The sequence below is a fragment of the Talpa europaea genome (genome assembly GCF_964194135.1).
Source record: "Talpa europaea genome assembly, chromosome: 11".
NCBI lineage: Eukaryota > Metazoa > Chordata > Mammalia > Eulipotyphla > Talpidae > Talpa > Talpa europaea.
Genome location: NC_140078.1, coordinates 57,482,616 through 57,500,987, shown reverse-complemented (window position 1 = coordinate 57,500,987; position 18,372 = coordinate 57,482,616). Strand labels below are relative to the sequence as shown.

The 18,372-nt window shown below is 42.8% G+C and overlaps 1 protein-coding gene across 13 annotated transcripts in view; it reads right to left on the bottom strand.

Annotated features, from left to right (window-relative positions):
- MAGI1 (membrane associated guanylate kinase, WW and PDZ domain containing 1) overlaps nt 1-5,263 on the bottom strand; it is a gene marked incomplete at both ends in the record, with an annotated part of 646,110 nt that extends 640,847 nt beyond the window's left edge. For all 13 annotated transcript variants that reach the window (XM_084248125.1, XM_084248136.1, XM_084248135.1 and 10 more), the window contains one exon: nt 4,951-5,263. In XM_084248125.1, the coding sequence (XP_084104251.1) occupies nt 4,951-5,263 (313 nt within the window). The remainder of the gene's footprint in view (nt 1-4,950) is intronic.
- Between the last annotated feature and the right edge of the window lie 13,109 nt (nt 5,264-18,372).

Genomic DNA, 18,372 nt, shown 5'->3' with positions numbered 1-18,372 from the left:
ACAAAGAACTATATTCAATCGCATGTGGTCATAATTCCCTCATTACAGAGACGGGAGGAGGCGACTGGCGGTGATGTTGTGGTTTTTAAATTGCATCTTATTTATTGTCTTCATTCTGCCTGAAAAAACCATGGAGGGACAAGTTTAAGTTCCTGGATAATCTGCAAAACCACAGAATTCACCTACGAAATTGTGTAAGCATGGCCTATCATATTACCCATTTGGGAAACTACAATCACCATTTTAAACCTTTTGGTGTCTGGGTTATTCATGGAACCACATCATTTCATGAGTATGAAAGACCTCAAGGGCCATGCCCATTTAATTTTTGCATGAAGAATGCTTAGGCCAAAAGAGGTAACTTGCAGGAGATGACAGCACTCACTGAAAGAGCTTGTTTTGGAACTCAGGTGACCTACCTCATTTGATGTCATATTCTCAGTGACACCCTATTCCTCAGGGCAGTGGTAGTCAATAGTGAGCAAGCATCAGAATCACCTGAGGGTTTAAAATACCCATTGGGTTTCACCTCCCTGAGTTTTAGGTTTGGTAGCCTGGAGCGAAGCCCTGAAAACTGCATGTCTAACCAGTTCTCAGGTGACATTAATAACACTGGCTTGGGGGGGCCTTCCTGGTGGCGCAAGGGGTGAAGATGGAACCTATGGAGCTGTCCGCAGCCACTACAGCACGAGTTCAATGCCCAGCCAGGGAGCAACCCACATGGCACAGCAGACCTCTCCTGTCTCACCTGCTGCTTCCCTCAGCAGTGTATTTCAGTCGATTCTTCTGTTCTGTTCCTCACTCTGTCTCTGGTGAATCCTCTCACCCCCGACACCTCTGACCTGTACCCCAGTTCTTGTATGCATAAATAAATAAATCTTTAAAAAAAAAACACTGGTTTGGAGACCCTACTTCGACACCCAATGACTCAGGAATTGGGAGCACAGGTTTTGGGATCCAGCACAGCTGAGTTCCCCTCCACTTCTACCACCAGGATGAATTTTGGTAAAGTTCCCCAAACACTCTGAACTTCACTTTCCCACACATGAGTTCAATTGTGAGGCCTGAAGAACAAAGTGCCCATAAAGCACTTGTTTGGCCAAGATCTTAGTACATACTACCACAAGTGCTTCATAAATGCCAGTGCATCCTATAGCAAAGTTTCCTTAATTACTTTTTTCCCTTTTTCCACATATACTGGAATGGCTAAAATTCAAAATACACAAAAGATCAAAGATTCATAAAGAACGTGGAGCAACTGCACCATTTATAACAGCTTTATTCATAATAGCAATAGCAAACAATGATAAATAGTTCAAAATTCACTGACAAGCAAAAAGGCAAACTGATACATGGGTACAATGGAATACCACTCACCAATATAAAAGAACACAATGAATTGTGATCGCCAAAATATCTTGCACAGTGAAAAAATCCAGACACAAAAGAGTACATCCTGCATTATTTCACTCAAAACTAACCCATGGTGAAAAAAATCATGCAAAGCCTTGCCTCTGGAGGAGGGGATGGGAACTAACTGAAGAAGGTCATGAGGGAAATTTATGGGATGATAGAAATGTTTCTTATCTTGACCGGGTGACAACACAGGCATATACAATTGTCAAAACTCATCAAATTATATACTTAAGATCTGTGCATTTTACTCTAGGAACATCTATAACTACAAAGCATATATTGCTTTATTACATATATGAAGTAACACTATACATAAGATATATGTATCTTTTCTTAGATCCTTGGTGACAAAAGACTGTCTTCTCCATTTAAAATGAATCTACTCCAGGGCCTCCCTGGTGGCGCAGTGGTTGAGCGCTGGGTTGCAAAGCTGCCCGCAGCCTCTGCAGCGCCGGTTCGATCCCCGGCTGCTCCCTGGTCAACAGAGGAGGGTCCCACATGGCGCGCAGACCTCTCCTGCCGCCCGCTGCTCCCCTCAGCAGTGTCCTTCGGTCCTTCTGCCTGCTCTGCTCCCTGCTCTGGCTCTGGGGAATTCTCTCACCCTCCCGCACTTCTGACTGTACCCAGTGCGTGTATAAACAATAAATAAATAAATAAATAAATCGTAAAAAATAAAAGAAAAAAAAAATAAAATGAATCTACTCCAAATGAAATGGTAGAGCCACTTAGTTTGATTCCTTCATAATCCAGTCCTCCTTCATATAATACCATTTGCTATAGACTATTTTGGTCTGTGCATCTTTCCAGAGAGCTGCCATGAAATAGAAACAGCAGAATTCTCTCCCACAAGAAGATCGTGACATTTCCACACAAAGTACCCAGAATGACCCATGTCGCTGGCAATGGTTAGCTCAGGATGCAAGACAACACAAAAGTCACATTTTCCTTCACTATCTTCCAAAATGAACCACCTAGTATGATTAAAGCACATCAGTAAAGACACAGTAAGAGCAATTCTGTCATATAGTTTAAATCATATTCTCATTACAATTTCACCTGTCTTTTTCACCACAGAAGACTGGTGAAATGTTTTCCAGTACCATCTTTACTGTAATAAAGACATTCCAAGAGCTGTGAAATAGTAGCTTTCATGTTATAGTGAATACCAGGCCATCTGAGCATCTTCATCCACATATTTATTCTATCCCATTGAAAGGAGAGCAAATAGATTTACACGTACACACATGTACACACACACACCTGCTATAAACACTCCTGTACAGTGCACAGAAGGGTTCTGGGTGAAGGAAATAACACCTAAAGATACTATAGCTTCCTTGCAACCCCAGGGAGTCTGCTTCCAAATACACTTGATTATCTGGCCAATCCTTCCTAAATTCTCTGATGAGACAATCCTTTGCCAATGCCTGACACATCTTTGATAAATGATGGAAGTAGAAGGTTCAGTAATATGCAGCATCTTACCCAATGAAAACAAGTTCCCATACAGGACCTATTAGAGAGGAATAGGCAGGTCTCTCAATGGCAGGTGTCCCTACCTGGCCTTCCTCCAGTCCTTTCTCCATATGCCTCTGAATTGAGACCTGCAGCTGTTCCCATCAAATTCCTTAACACAGTACTTCCTCTGCAGCCCTATTAAATCTACCAAGACAAATTATTAAATTCATAATCTAGGCTCCTAATGCTAAAATCCTCGACTTAGTCATAAGTAACTGCTCAAATTCAATTTGAATATAACAATAATAGCTAATCTTTACTGAACATTTTCTATGTGCCAGACACTGTTCTGCACACTGTCCTCATATTAGCATCTTATGTAATACCCACAAGAAAGCCAGTCTACAGATGAGGACACAGGTGAGGACGCTGGGGCCTCAAGGAAAACCTTGGGAGATTGCAATGAGTGAGGTACAGTCTCTCCACTCAGTTAGCTTACTGTCTTGTATGGAAATGAGGGGAGTACCTAATTCATGTTCAGAATAAGTAAAAAACTATAAGGTACATATTTAGAGGAGCCCAGAGGAAGGATTTGTTTCTCCTAGAAGGATGTTGGAGGGCTTCTTGGAGGAGGTGTCCAAGTGGAGGGTGAGATTAGAAAGAAAAGAGCTGTCTATCGCTAAGTGGCAGTCACTCTAGTCCCAAAACTACCAAAAGGCCCCCTTTAACTCCCTGCCCCCCTCTTAGGTTCATCTGGAACAGGCCTGTTTCAAGAGAGGACCATCTCTGCTCTCCTTTCCTTTGACACATTCCTCCAGCTGCTGCTCATCCCCCCAGCCCAGCAGGCACATATGGGAACTTTTCACCACACTCAACATTGCCACCTCCTTTGCTGCTTTCATGGGGGAGAACCTGTGTCACACTGCTTGGTTGTATAAGGAAACCCCTTTAAGGCAGTTGGGTGTGTTGAGCTGATAAAGGGAGAGCCTGCACAAAACTGAGAAGTCAGGAACCCCACCACCATCAGCCACGGAATGCCTCTTACAAGAGGTCACCACTCCTCTCCAGGTATCTGACAAAGGAATTGTCTTCCACTCCCTTCTCACAAGTCTGTCCCTTTAGTCCCCAGGGGTTAGTAATCCCATACCAATTCCTCCTGGGGCTTAAGGCTCTGCAGCCAGGACGCAACTCCTCACTTTTAGTGTATGTGTGACCTTGGGCAAGTAATTTAAACAATATCAGTCGCAGTTTCCTTACCTGCAGTATGGGTAGTTTACAATAACTCACTCTTAGAATTGTGAATAAAACATTTTACAGGGGAGTCTGGCTGGCTTAAAGAAAGCTAACAATGAATAATAGCGATCATGATTACCATTATCGATTATGGTGATGATGAAGATGATGATGGTGGTAGTAGCAAAGGTCGCTGAGGGCTTGATTCACGGTGAGAGAGAAATAACTCCCCCCCACCCCCCACCCCTGTGACTGGGCCACAAGCTGGAGACATATGCGTCATTCAGCTGTGGGGAGAATGCAGGATCTTCAGGCGGCAGCCTTAGGAACTGCCAGGCGGTCATGCCCGAACCCACCTGCAGAGGTGTGGGTGGACACTATTTTCCAAAAACCATACACCATCTGCTCCTTCATACCCATTCTCCAGGTTTGAAAACAGACGAGTGGCCAAAGAACGCGGCAGCGGCGCCTGCTGCATCGGTGCTCCAGGGAGCCAGGACAGCTGGCACCTTTGCCCAGCCTCAGTCCCCCAACTCTCCTTCAGGCGCTGACAAAGCTGCGCAGCCCTTGGTGGCTGAGATAACAGGTTGGCAAACCAGGCCTGTGGAAAACATGCCCCGGTTTCTCTGAGCAAACGGAGCCCCCCTCTTCCCAACGCAGGTGGGCCAGCAACTCAAAACAACTTTCTGTATTTCACCACCACAGGGGGCATGGTCTCTATTTCCTTCGACGCTGCGCTCGACAGAGGAAAGCGGGAAATCGAGGGGGGTTGGGGGGGAGAGGGGAACCGCATATCGGCTCCCCTCTGCTGGGGGAGCCTCCCGGAGGTGCGTCCAGTCTTACCTTGTCTGACGGCTTTGAAGGTGACGGCCTCCTTGCAGCTGTCGATGACTCCCAGAACGTCATAGCGGGGCAAGCCGGACACCCGAATCCCCTGCACCTCCAGAAGCAGCTCCCCTTCGCTCAGCCTCGGGCCTTCGCCGCCTCCGGGAAGCCCGGCCGCCTGGGTAGCTCCGACCGCTCCGACATACGGAAACTCCCCGTTCTCGGCGCCCCCCAGCACCGTCACCCCAAGCTCGCCCAGTGGTCCCCGCTTCACGGTGCATTCGTGAACCTTGCTAGTCCAGTGGTTCTTCTTTTGGATCACTTTCGACATTATGAGTTACACCCCTCCTCCCCCCCAAAAAAAGAATAATAATAAAATGAGAGGCAGGTGCCCCCCAAAGTACAAGACCCCAAGCCTCCGCTGGTTCATGGGAGAGACATCTCCCTGTCCCCGGCCCCCCCAATAATGCAACGGGAGAGAGAAACTTGGCAACCTCGCTCCCCTGCACACACTCGTGCACTCAAGCCATCATAAAACAAACTTTCTCGGCTTCCCCGCGAGCTCTGCAAAGGCGCCTGCGAGCTTTGTTTGCATTCCGGTGCCTCCTGGTCCACGTTTCGGCGCCCGACCGTGCTCTCCACGACCAGAGTCCACTGTGCGCTGCTTGGGGTATTTTTTTCCCCCTTCCTTCCTTTCTTTCTTGCCTCTTAGAAATGCCGTGTCTCCTCTTTGCTTCCCGCCCGGTTCGCCTTTCCTCGCAGGCGGGCCGTTCCCGAGGGTCAGGGAAGCCCTTCTAGTCAGTTGCTGGGAGCCCTGGAGACGCGGCTGCCGAGCGGGGCTGGGGGGAGGGAGGCTCGGGAGGGAAGCGCCTGCGGCCCCTTTAAGCAGATACAAAGGCCAGCCTTGTTTTGTTACAGTTCATTCTATTCCGCGCTGCCGAGCGCAGCGGCCGGCTGGAGCAGACGCGCGCGCATGCGTCCCGCGGCCGCCCGCCGCCCGGCCCGCCCCACCCCTCCCTCCCGAAGGGAGAGATTCCAAAGTGCTTCCCGTTGGGTCCTAAAACCGAACCTCAGTGGCAGGCAACTTACACCCTCTTCATACCCCTCTGATTTCTCCTTTGGTCCAGTGTCCTTGACTCTGCAAGTCCCTCGGGAGTTAGGGGATGCGCTCGTGGTTGCCTGCAATTATTTGCAACTTTGGAAACATGCATAGTCCGGCTTAGGCATTTTAAAAACATTTCAAACAGGTGGGGGTGGGGGAGGCTCACACACTCGCACTCACACTCACGCACACACGCACGCGCTCATGCCAGCCCTAAGCTTCCCGACCGCCCTTGGCCAGTGGCTGGCCACGCTGTCGGTCACCCAACCTGGCTAGCCCGACGTCCCCACCCCCCAAGTCCTCTCCGCCTTCCCCTCGCAAACCCCAAGCCCGGGAGGCGCGCGCCAGCTCCCCTCCTGCCCTGCGCGGGTGGGATTCCGGGCCTGGAGCGGGGTCTGCCAGTGTTTTGGGGACCCTGGGGAGGCATCGGTGCGTGTCCCCTTGTTCCATCCTCCCCAGCTGGGATCCCCGCCACCGTTACAAGCTTCCACACACACCCGCAACCTTAAACTTCAGGGCCAACTTCTTAGGGCGCAGGGTAGACTATAAGCGAGAGTTAGAAGCCAGAGACTACAGGGAGTTCAGGTCTTCCGCTTAAAAGGGTTCTTGCTTTTTAACTGCCCTTCCAGCAAAGTCTTCTGGAGCCAGTCTTGACTCCCGAACACTTGAGAAACCTATGGACTCGCGCCGGGCACCAGAGATAAGGTTCGCCCCCGGGTCTGGGATCTGCTCTAGCGTCCGGGCAGCGCGGGGCGCGAACACCGGGACCTGGGAGCGGCGGCCACTTCTTGGAATTCGCAGCCCCGGGGGTCGCCGCCGCCCCTGGTTTCGCCCCGGGCGGGAATAAAGAGAATACCCCGCAGCTAGGTTGCCTGTGCATCCACTGGACTGCAGAGAGAAATAATTCTATTCACGGCTGGAATGACTGCCCCCTCCCCCAAACTTCCCCAATCAGCCTTTTTGGTAAGGTCTCCCAAACAATTTCTTGGTTGCTCGGTGATTTATAACTTGTTTGCTCATTTTTGTTCACGGGAGAGATCCCAAGTGCTAAATAAGGGAAGTGAATGGAAGGGATTCCGAAAGGATGGCATGCCACAGGGGTTGGGGTGGAAAGTCCAATTCTGAGGTTTAAATTGCCGCTGGTCCACTCTCTGTGTGACCTTGAGCAAAGGGAGTTCTCAAAAGCTGTATTTCCCCCTTTAAATGAGTGTAACAATACCTCACAAAGCCTTGGGAGTTTTTCATGGGAAAGCTCTTGTAAAGCCTCCAGCTTGTAAAGTGAATACTTATAAAGTTGCATGTAATTTAAAATGTGTGGTAGTAGAGATAGTGGTAGTGGTAGTAGTGGAGCAATATCAAGTCACATGCTGCATACATTCCCCTCCTTTCTGAAACATATAGGTAGACATATATTGTCTACCTATATGTAGGCATATAGGTAGACATATATTTAAATATTTTAAAAGTATTGTTTGTAGGGTGCTATTCTATGCTAATAAAAATAAGGGGAGAATGTTAATACTTCTCTCTTGGGATATCCAGAATTGAAAATCCCTTTGCTTTGTACTATTTGTGGGGAAAAAAGAAGTGACTGAATGATTTTCCTTGACTGTTCTTGGTGATAAAAACTATTTCTAATCCCTTTTCTCAGAAGCAATCAGTTCTGCTCAAACTTGACTGAGTCAAAATGAGTGGGAGTTTCAAAATACACATCCCTACCTCTACCAACCACCGTAACACAGACCCATTGAGTCAGAACCTCAGGCATGGACTCTACCATGTGAAATGTTAAGGTTCCCCTAAAGTGGTGTTGGTACATAACATTGAAAACCACACATATAACATCTTGACTCCGGAGAATTTTTTGCATCACATCCTTCTTGGAAACTGAACCGATGGTCGATGTCTTCCTCTCAAGTGTAAGCTCCAGGAGGGCAAGGAACTTTGACAGTTTGGTTTACTGCCATATTCCCAGTAAAACTGTATCTGGTTAAGGCTTGAGTATTTGTTTTTGTTTTTGTTTTGTTTTGTTTTGTTTAAGATTTGTTTATTTTACAAGCACTGGGTACAGTCAGAAGCGCGGGAGGGTGAGAGAATTCACCAGAGCCAGAGCGGAGAGCAGAGCAGGCAGAAGGACCGAAGCACACTGCTGAAGGGAGCAGCAGGCGGCAGGAAAGGTCTTCCGGCCATGTAGGGCCCTGGATGGAACCGGCGCTGCAGAGGCTGCAGGCAGCTTCGCAACCCAGCGCTCAACCGCTGCGCCACCCGGGAGGCCCCCTTGAGTATTTGTTGAATGCATCTTCCCACAAAAATTCACATTTTGCATACTGCCTTAGAGTGGAGTCACAGATTCCTCTTCAAATTGTAAGCAAGCTTGACCTTGTGAGTCTACCCACTTCTAGACTACATTTTCTAGAAGTCTGATTGCTTGCCGAGAGTTGCCTAGAATCGGTGGTCCCCTTCCTCTCCCACTCCCACATTGGAGGAACATGGATGGGTGAGAGCCGTGTGTTTTAAGAATCTTCCATCTTCCCCCTTCAGGATTCTAGGAGTTCCTGCAGTTGAGAAGGGGAAAGGATTTGGAATTTAGCTCACTTTAGATTTTAAATGTGAAATTACTTCAAGAAAAGAAGGAATACCTGAGGTACAGAGGGCAGAATGGAGAGAGTTCTAGAAAGACAAATTGTAGTGCTGGAACATAAAAGAAATAATTTGAAGCACCAAAGCAATTAAGCCTGCCAATTTCCAGGTACCAAGTATGAGATGCTCTCAAATTCTCTGCTCCATCTCAGATACTTGCCATCTACTTTTGTTTCACCAGTGTAAAGCTAGATGCAGCTTTAGGGCAAAAATCACATCTATCCTATGCAAACTTTGAATCTTCCACACCTAAATCCATGCTTGCATGGAGCATGCACTATATACATTTGTCAAATGAATACATGAATGCACAGGTGAAGTGTGACATTAAGCTGCATGATATGTGACCTTTGGCACAAAGCCCATTTAGATTTAGTGGCTAGAACCAAGGAATATAAGGCTTTTCTTCAAAGAGCTTAGAGTTAAGGGCCTCCCTGGTGGCGCAAGGGGTTAAGATGCAACCCTATGAAGCTGTCCGCAACCTCTGCAGCACAAGTTCGATCCCCTGGCCAGCCAGGGGGCAACCCACATGGCGCTGCAGACCTCTCCTGACTCGCCCGCTGCTCCCTTCAGCAGTGTACTTTGGTCACCCTGCCTATTCTGTTCCCCACTCTGTCTCTGGTGAATCCTCTCACCGCCCCCCCATCTCTGGCCTGTACCCCAGTTCTTGTATGCATAAATAAATGTTTTTTAAAAAGAGCTTAGAGTTAATCTCATTGTGAAGCAGATTTTTCTTTTTTATATTATTTTTTTATTTTTTACATCATTGTTCATTTTTAAACAATATTTGCTTCCCTCCACTCCCTCAGGTGTAGTCCCCATGGAGTTTCCTCCCCCAATGCACCCGTGCACCATCACCTCTGTCCCCTGTGTTCCTCCTTCCCTCCCTCTGATCCCTCTCCCTCCTCTTCCCCTGCAGGATGTCTCTGATTTATAATTGTCCATTTTTGCTTTGTTGTGTTTTGTACTGTTATTATTGTTTTACACTGATGTCTTATTTGGTTCCCCTATATTCCTGCTATAAGTGAAACCATCCGATATTTTTTTCTTTTTCCTTCTGGCTTATTTCACTGAACAAAATTCCTTCTAGTTCCATCCACGTTGCTATGAATGGAATGAGTTTATCTTTTTTTTTTTTTAATTTTTTTTAATAGAGGCATGTTTTATTTTATTTATTTGTTTGTTTGTTTGTTTTGTTTATACATGCACTGGGTACAGTCAGAAGGGCGGGAGGGTGAGAGAATTCACCAGAGCCAGAGAGGGGAGCAGAGCAGGCAGAAGGACCGAAGTACACTGCTGAGGGGAGCAGCGGGCAGCAGGAGAGGTCTGCGCGCCATGTGGGACCCTCCTCTGGTGGCCAGGGAGCAGCCGGGGATCGAACCGGCGCCGCAGAGGCTGCGGGCAGCTTCGCAACCCAGCGCTCAACCGCTGCGCCACCTGGGAGGCCCGAGTTTATCTTTTTTGATTGCTGAATAATATTCCATTTTGTATATATGCCACATCTTCTTGATCCAGTCATCAAGAGACACCCCACTGATTGGGAAAAAATCTTTGTACTCCAGTCAGCTGATAAAGGACTGATCACAAAAATATACAAAGAACACACAGGACTCAACAAAAACAAAATAAACAATCCAGTCAAGATTTTTCTTGAATAAACGTAAAGTGGGATCCTAGTGCTCTGACTTCTCTCACTTATGCTGTCACTTTGGCAATATAGTCTGATGGGGAGTGCCATAAAATACCTCACTTAGAGATTTACCATGTGAGCTAAGATACATAAATTATTATTTAATCATCACAACAACCTTGTGAAGTAGATTTGATCTTGCCTTTAACATGAATGACCTTGATTTTACAATTGAGGAAAATAAGGTTAGGGAATTTAAGAGACTTGCCCAAGAGTTTGGAAGTATAAATTAAGGTGTGAACCCAGACACATGACCAAGACAGTGAGGGGTGTGGCCACCTGCCATTCAGCATATTTGGATAACAGCATGGGGGTGGAGGGTCTTGAATCTACCTCATATTATATACATAGTAATTAAGTCACCCTTTTCTCAATGTCTTCCCTTTAATCTGAAGGAATACAGTGTTCCATGTAGAATCCAATCTCCTGCTCCCCATCTATGGGTTCTGAAGACAGAATGATTTAGTGGAATGTAAAGAGAAATAGTTTGCAAACATTTCTAGAGCATTTAGAAATCTGTGGGCTGTGGTACAGGTGACATGCCAATACAATCATTGCATGAGCATTTCAACAGTGGACTCTTCATTAATGCAGGAGATTCAACTGAGAAGTAAATGGTAACACAGTAAACTGCACAAATTGAGACCTTCTTTTTATACTAGTTCCACAAAGAGGAAAAAAACCCACAAACATAAAATGCGCATTTCTTCTCTTTCTCCCCAATACATTTCTTTGCAAAGTTTTCCATTTGTGATTGAAGAAATTTATAATTACAGTCTAAAGTAGTATTTTACCTCATTTTTCTAAAAATATATATGAGGATGATATATAAATTGGTTATCTGGTAATTTTTGAAGAAAGCCATCAAAAGGTTTATTTTGGAAATGTCAATATAAATACTTTATATCCAGTATAGTAACTGACTCCACACTGGTGATGTAGAGAAGACCACCATGAAAGACAGAAATGATTAGTTCAGATAGAAGGTAAATGGTAGCAAGAGCTATTTTCCTTGTCATCTCCTGGAAATACTTCTGTGATGTACTTGGTAACCTGTTCCTTTCCTCACAGAGAAACATATAGGTGGTTTTCTCTTACAGTATCATTCTTCCCCTTAGTATTTTCAGCTAGGCAGGAATAAATAAAATGTTAATGTTAGCAGGTGACTGAGGGAGTACCCAAAGACCCTAAACTATTAAGGGATACACAGTTTGCCATCTGCACACTTAAAGGGGAAAGAATCATCCTTTTAGTGTGAAAGATCTTTAGTAGAATTAATGTACATAGAGAGAAAGGAAAAGAAATATATTCCTAATAAAACTCTGAAGACTGACCATCCTCTCACAAGTCAACACCCAAACAGGCTTGGCCTAAAGCAAAACCACTGAGGCTTGAAAGCTTGTCATGAGTCTAGGTTTCAGAAAGCTGGGACAGATTTTTGGTATATATTGCAAAATATACCAAATGAAGATAATGGCTGCCATTCTCAGCCAACTACAAGGCATAGCCTCCCTGTGTCTCTCACACTGTCTTCCAAGTGTCTCTTCATGTCTCTCTTCCATGAGTCTCATTCCATGCCTCTGCTCAAAATCCCTGGGTGCAAGCTGAAGCCAAAGAAACAAGATTATCATCTAGGTGCGCTTGGCAACTCAACTCCAGCCCTAGTTTCCAGAAGCTTCCCTGCTCAGGAAGTCCAGCTCATGGAATCCTGAGACTTGTGACCAAGGTGGACGCAAGTAGGTGGGGTCAATGAAAATGGTGCTTACCTTTCACATTAATTCTTGTGATTTTCAAGATATCACATGTGAAACATTATCTTAATACCCCAGAGAAGAAACCCCAGAAGAGGGTTTAGTCCTGGCTAATGTTCTGGCTCACTTTCATGGGAAAAATGAATATTGGTAACTAGAAGATTTGAAAATTGATACTCAGTCTGAGGAACCAAGAGCAACCCAAGAATATATCATGGGATTCTGCCCTAAATTTTCCCAAATAGTTCAGCTGTCTAAAATATTAAGTATCTCATATTAGCTTATCATCCTGTATAATTCCACACAAGATATACCTTATGATGTTGCTAATATCCTTGAGAAGTGGAAATTTGCATCTTCTTGATAATAGACATTTGTATCTCTTTTATCTCTTCACCCACCAACTCTTTAAAAATATAGTAATGTGAACATGGTAAATGCTTAAATAACTCATGATTTTAATAATGAAGGTCTTTGATTGCAGGAACTTTTTCCTTTCTCTCTACAGCCATCCTGGCAGCTGCTCTTGGTTGGGGGCCATTCCGCGCCTAAAGTTGGAAGATGGTAGCCACGAAGAGGTCTAAAAAGGAACTGTAGTCAATCAAATCTAGGCTCCAACTGATTATGAAAAATGGGGAGTACTCATTATGAAAAGGCGTACAAGCAAACTCTAGAAATGATCAGGCAAAGTAGAGCAAAACTGGTCATCCTCTCCATCAACTGCCCAGCCTTGAGGAAATCTGAAATAGAGTATTAAGCCACGCTGGCTAAGACTGGTGTCCGTTACTACAGTGGCAATAATACTGAATTTGGCACAGCAGGTGGAAACTACAGAGATTTCATGGGTATCATTGCACACTGGGTATCATTGATCCAGTGAGTCTAATAGTATTAAAAGCATGCCAGAACAGACTGGTGAAAAGTAAATCATGCAAAAATTTTCTTTAATGAAACTGACCAGAGCTTTAAAAAAAAAAAAATAGTGAAGGTGTTTGCTCTCTGATATTTCTTCATTTTTCTTATTGAGAAAGGAGGAAAATACGTGTTGAAACCAAGGGTAGAGTGCCCAATACTCACATTTTCAAAAACACCCTAATATGTTTTTACAGAACAATTTAAGATATTTAAGTAAAAAGTCAATTTAAGATACAAGTAAAAAGGCGGCATTAAATATAATCATTCAAAAGCCTGTTTTCAAGAGATAATCATGTTTTACTTTTGGGTGTATGTCAAATGGATAATAAAAACACACACATGCACAAACACACATACATATTTGAGTCTCTTAAATTCTCTCTCTCCATTTGGAATTATGGTTAATTTATGGAAAAAAATCACCATTTATTCTTTTTCACTCACCAGTATATCACCAGTTTCCTGGGTATAAATTAGACCTATATTTATCACTTTTGATAGCACAACTATATCCATTCTTTGAATGTCCCAAAATATATTTAACCAATGTCCTAAGTGATCATTGAGGATTCCAGACAAGACTAAAGTTATTTTTTGTATTAGGACATTTTGGTTGTCAGTGATAGAAATGCACTTTAACTGCCTTAATATAATTGTAACTGGTAATATTAGGGAGAAAGAATGTCCTGAGCAAACTCCACACTGGCTTTGTGGATGCCACCCCCAATCCATCAAGACACTGGGAACTTCAAACCCCATGATCCCCAAAGGGAAGTTGTGAGGACCTAAGGGTGGAGTTAAGCAGCCATTTTCTCAGTTTATAAATAAAATCAGCCATGTGAGAGGGGTCTCAGGCACTTGGCTCATGCTCTTGGCCAGGCAGGTTTGGTCTCGGTGGGTCATTTGGGATTCCAGGGGGGTGGAACAGGTAGGACGCATTTAAGACTTTATCTTCCTCTTTTCTCCCTCAGTTGCACATTTCCTCATTCCCCTTCCCTTGTAAATAAACCTTTTGTTAACCTTTTGTGTGTGCCTGCTGTGTGAGTCCCTCTGAAGCTCGGGTGAGGACCCACAGTCAGGCAACCCATTTTAGAGCGGGGTTGCCCTATAACAGTAAGATCAGATGTGAAACTACTTTTCCTGCAAAATGCAGATTGGTCTTCCCACACAACCAAGAAAGATAGTACCAGCAGTTTTAACAATCTCAGAAGAAAGGAGATGGGAGAAATAATCACACAAATTCAGTCCATAATAACATGTTCCATTTCAATTGTTGAGACTTTTCAGTGGCTTTGACAATAAACCATCATCATAAATAGCTGCAGCTGCCTGGCCAAGTTCTACAGAGGGTGTGTGGGCTTGGAACCTCAGGAAAACCTCATCAAGGTGGGTTTCTCTGCAGGTTCTTACCTGCTTACCTTTTCCACAGTTTTAAGAATTCTAGAGTTTCAAAAATTCAAGTGTATTAGTTTGATTTCAATCAAAGTTACAGGGGTTGGCCCACATTTTGGTAGATATTTTGAAGATATTTTGAAGCTGGCAATAGTGCAGAATTGAGCCATTTACAAAGAAAGGCAGTCAAGTGTCATTCTTGTTTAATACAGATGGTTTATTAAACTACATAACATTGATTTCAGATGTTCTGACATGAGTCTTAAGTTTCTCTGGGGCTCAGTGGAAAAAGAATTAAACAGTCCAAGATGGCACGGGATTTGTTAGTTTTCATTCATTTATTCATTCAACAAATGTTGATTAAATACTTATTTTGCTATCCTTACTACATCTGATGGTACAGAAATAAAAGATACATTTCCCTAAAAACTAAAAGTGCCATTGTTAGGAGAACTTCTTGCCTCCTCCCCCTCTAGTTTATTTTAAGAAATAAAAGACAAAGTCCAGTTTTATGATCATATTATGGCACTCAAAGGTGTGGTTTATGGAGCCATTCATAGAGTTCTCAGGGTTAAAGTCACTCACAGTGTGAATATATGATTCCACAACTCTGTCTTGCCATAAAACTGATGCAGAAAATGCTAGGTGGAGTTTCAGAAAATGACTCCGGATAATGAAGCAGTCTGCAATCTGAGCAACCTTGCTCCTTGAATTGTGCCATTTTTGAAAAACTGTTCCCCTCCAAGTCTTTAAACACATTAATGAGGACCCTAAAAATGCATTATTCGCTTTCCAGATTTAACACATTCTTGGAATTTTAAACTTATGTTTATGGACTGGTGCCTAAGTGAGGGGAGGCTTAGCCAAACCAGAATGGTTTTGAGTGACATTCCCCAGGGAGTCAGTGCCCAAATTTGGAGTCCTTGTATCCCAAATATTCCTGACAGGACTGCCTGAGAAATTCAGCTTGCTGACTTTGGGTACCAAAAGGATTTTACTGTTTTTCAGAGAAATGCTGAATTAAGTTAAATGTTGGAAGACCCTGAAGATTTAATTATTAAGTTAGCCCCTTGCTTTAGTAAATGTACAAGCTGGCATATGCTTGGGAATGTTTCTGCTTCCAAACTCACAGTATCTGCATTTTTCAGATGTTTGACCTTGATTTTGTGACCTTTCCTCTAGAATCCTGACAGAGCTGGGAACACACAACTAAATGATGGGAGCAAAAACTAGGCAGACAGCAATTCTTTTCTTCTTTTGTTTTTTCATTTAAATACTTAGTTAACTGTGTTTTAGATTAGACCCCCACATTCTCTTCAGTTATTAACTGTATTTAACATATTTTGACTTTACTTTTTGGTATCACATGAGCCTAAAACTACAAAAGCTATGTGATCCACTTGCTAAAGCAAGCTGGCATTTCCTAACCTGCTCCCCAGTTAGCTGAGACCCTTCTCTAGGTTATTTTTTTTCTTTTCTTTTTTCCTGCTGGTCAGAATAAGAAATACACTTTGTATCACTATCCATTTCCCATACACATATATACATATGATTGAAACAAAAGAGTATAAAGCCTTACTTATTTGCTGCATATGTTTCACTGTGCCAGAGGTTATGGCTTCTAGCCAAATCCCCTCCTCAGTTTTTCTCTGTATGACCAAAGAGCTAAAAATGCTTCTATTTTTAAAGGGCTTTAAAAAAAGAATAACATTTATATTGAGACATATTTATAATTTGACATGCACTACTTTAGATATTTACAATTATTATCTCATTCACTCATCAGAATACTTGGTCTTTGTCTTGTTTAAAATCATGACTGTAGTAGATATGGTGGTTAAGATTTTTTGAGTGAGCGTTTGTTGTGCCGGGTGCTCTGGTACATGCTTTAGATGATGCATTTATTTGATATTCTCTTTCCTATGATGTAAGAACTATTAGTTTTCATGTTTTACATATCAAGAAATGGAGTTCTGACAAGATTATGTAACTTGCACAGGGGTATACACTTAGGAAGCAACTGTTGGGATTTGATTCTAATTCCTCTTCTTCCAAACATATGATTTTGACTACTTTTCATCCACTGTTACAACTTCTTGCCCACATCTTGACACATAGCATACACCCAATGAATATTTGAAGAATGAGTGCATGCATGAATGAATGAAGAACTCAAAGAAAGAATTATAGTCTCTTCTTACACAAAGGCACATGCTCATGAAATTTCCAAGAGTTCATTACAAAGAAAAAATATTGAAGGTGGCTAAGGCAAAATACCAAACAGGTAACCTATAAAGGTCTTCCCATCAGGTTCATATCAGAATTCTCTGAGGAAACTCTATGCATAAGTAGACACTGGAGTAACATCTTTGAAATACTTAGAGATAAAAACTGCCAGCTGAAAATACTATATTCTTCAAGATCCTCCTTCATATATGAGGGAGAAATAAAAGCCTTTCCATAAAAACAGAATCTGAAGGAGTTTGCAAACATTAGATTTCCCATACAACAAATACTGAAAGCTCTCTTATTGAAATCAAAGAGAAGAATACCCAAAAATGAGCAGAGATAGAAAAAGACAAAATGGGGCTTTCCTGGTGGCCTAGGGGTTAAGTCTCAGCGCTGCCACCAGATTGGCCTAAGTTTGATCCCTCACCAGAGAGTTAACCCACATGGTGCAGCAGAATTCTCCTGTCTTGCCCACTGCTCCCCTCAGTAGTGTATTTCAGTCATTCTGCCTGTTCTGCTCCCCACTCTGTCTCTGGTGAATCCTGTTACCCCCTGCACCTCTGGCCTACACCCCAGTTCAGGTATGCATAAATAAATAAATCTTTTTAAAAATTATATAGTCAAAATTTTATTATATATACTTTGCAAATCTAAAACTATTCTAATATTTAAAGTGTATTTTAAAATATTCTTAAGCACATGAAAAAGTGTTTAATGTCATTAGTCATTAGGGAAATGCAGATCAAAACAACAGTGAGATATCACAACATCATACCCACTAGAATGAGTTCAAGGGGAAAATAAAAAGTGTTTGCACAAATGTAAAGAAATTAGAACCTTTACACATTGCTAGTGGGACTGTAAAATGATGCAGACAGTGTGGAAAACATTTTGGTGATGCCTCAATAAGTTAAACATAGAATTACTATATGACTCAGCAATTCCATCCACTCAGGTATATATAAACAAGAGAATTGAAAACAATTGTACAAATAATACTTGTATATGAATGTTCATAGCAGCAATATTCAATATAGACTAAGGTAGAAATAACCCCAAGGTCCATCAATAGATGGACAAAACATGTATACACAAAACATGGCTATCCGTGTAATATATTATTATTCAACTTTAAGAAGTACTGCTGTGTGCTGTAACATGGATGGCAGAACCTTAAAAACATGATGTTAAATAAAAACACCAAAGATGAAAATTGCATGTTTATATGATTCCATTTATATGAAACATACAGAATAGGCAGAGTCCATAGAGACAAAAAATAAATTAGTGGTTACCAGGAACTGGATTGAGGAAGGACAGAGAGTGCTGCTTAATGGTTATGGGATTTCCTTCTGGGTGATGAAAATGTTCTGGAACTAAATAGAGTGATGGTTGCACAACATTGTGAATGTACTAAATGTCATTGAATTATATACTTAAAAATGATTAAAATGACAAACTTTATGTGAATTTTATCTAAATTTAAAAAAATACCTTGACACCATTTAAATATTGTAATATAAGATAATATAAAATGTGCTGAACTATGCATATAAATTAAAAAGAAAAGAAAAATATTAACACGAAATGCCAGTGCTCAGTAACCACTGTGAATTTGAACATGGACTTCCTTAACTCACAACAGTAGATCCAAAGTCTTGCTCTGTTCCATAATGGCTAGATGTCCTTAGGCAAGTTTTAGAACCTATATGAACTCACTA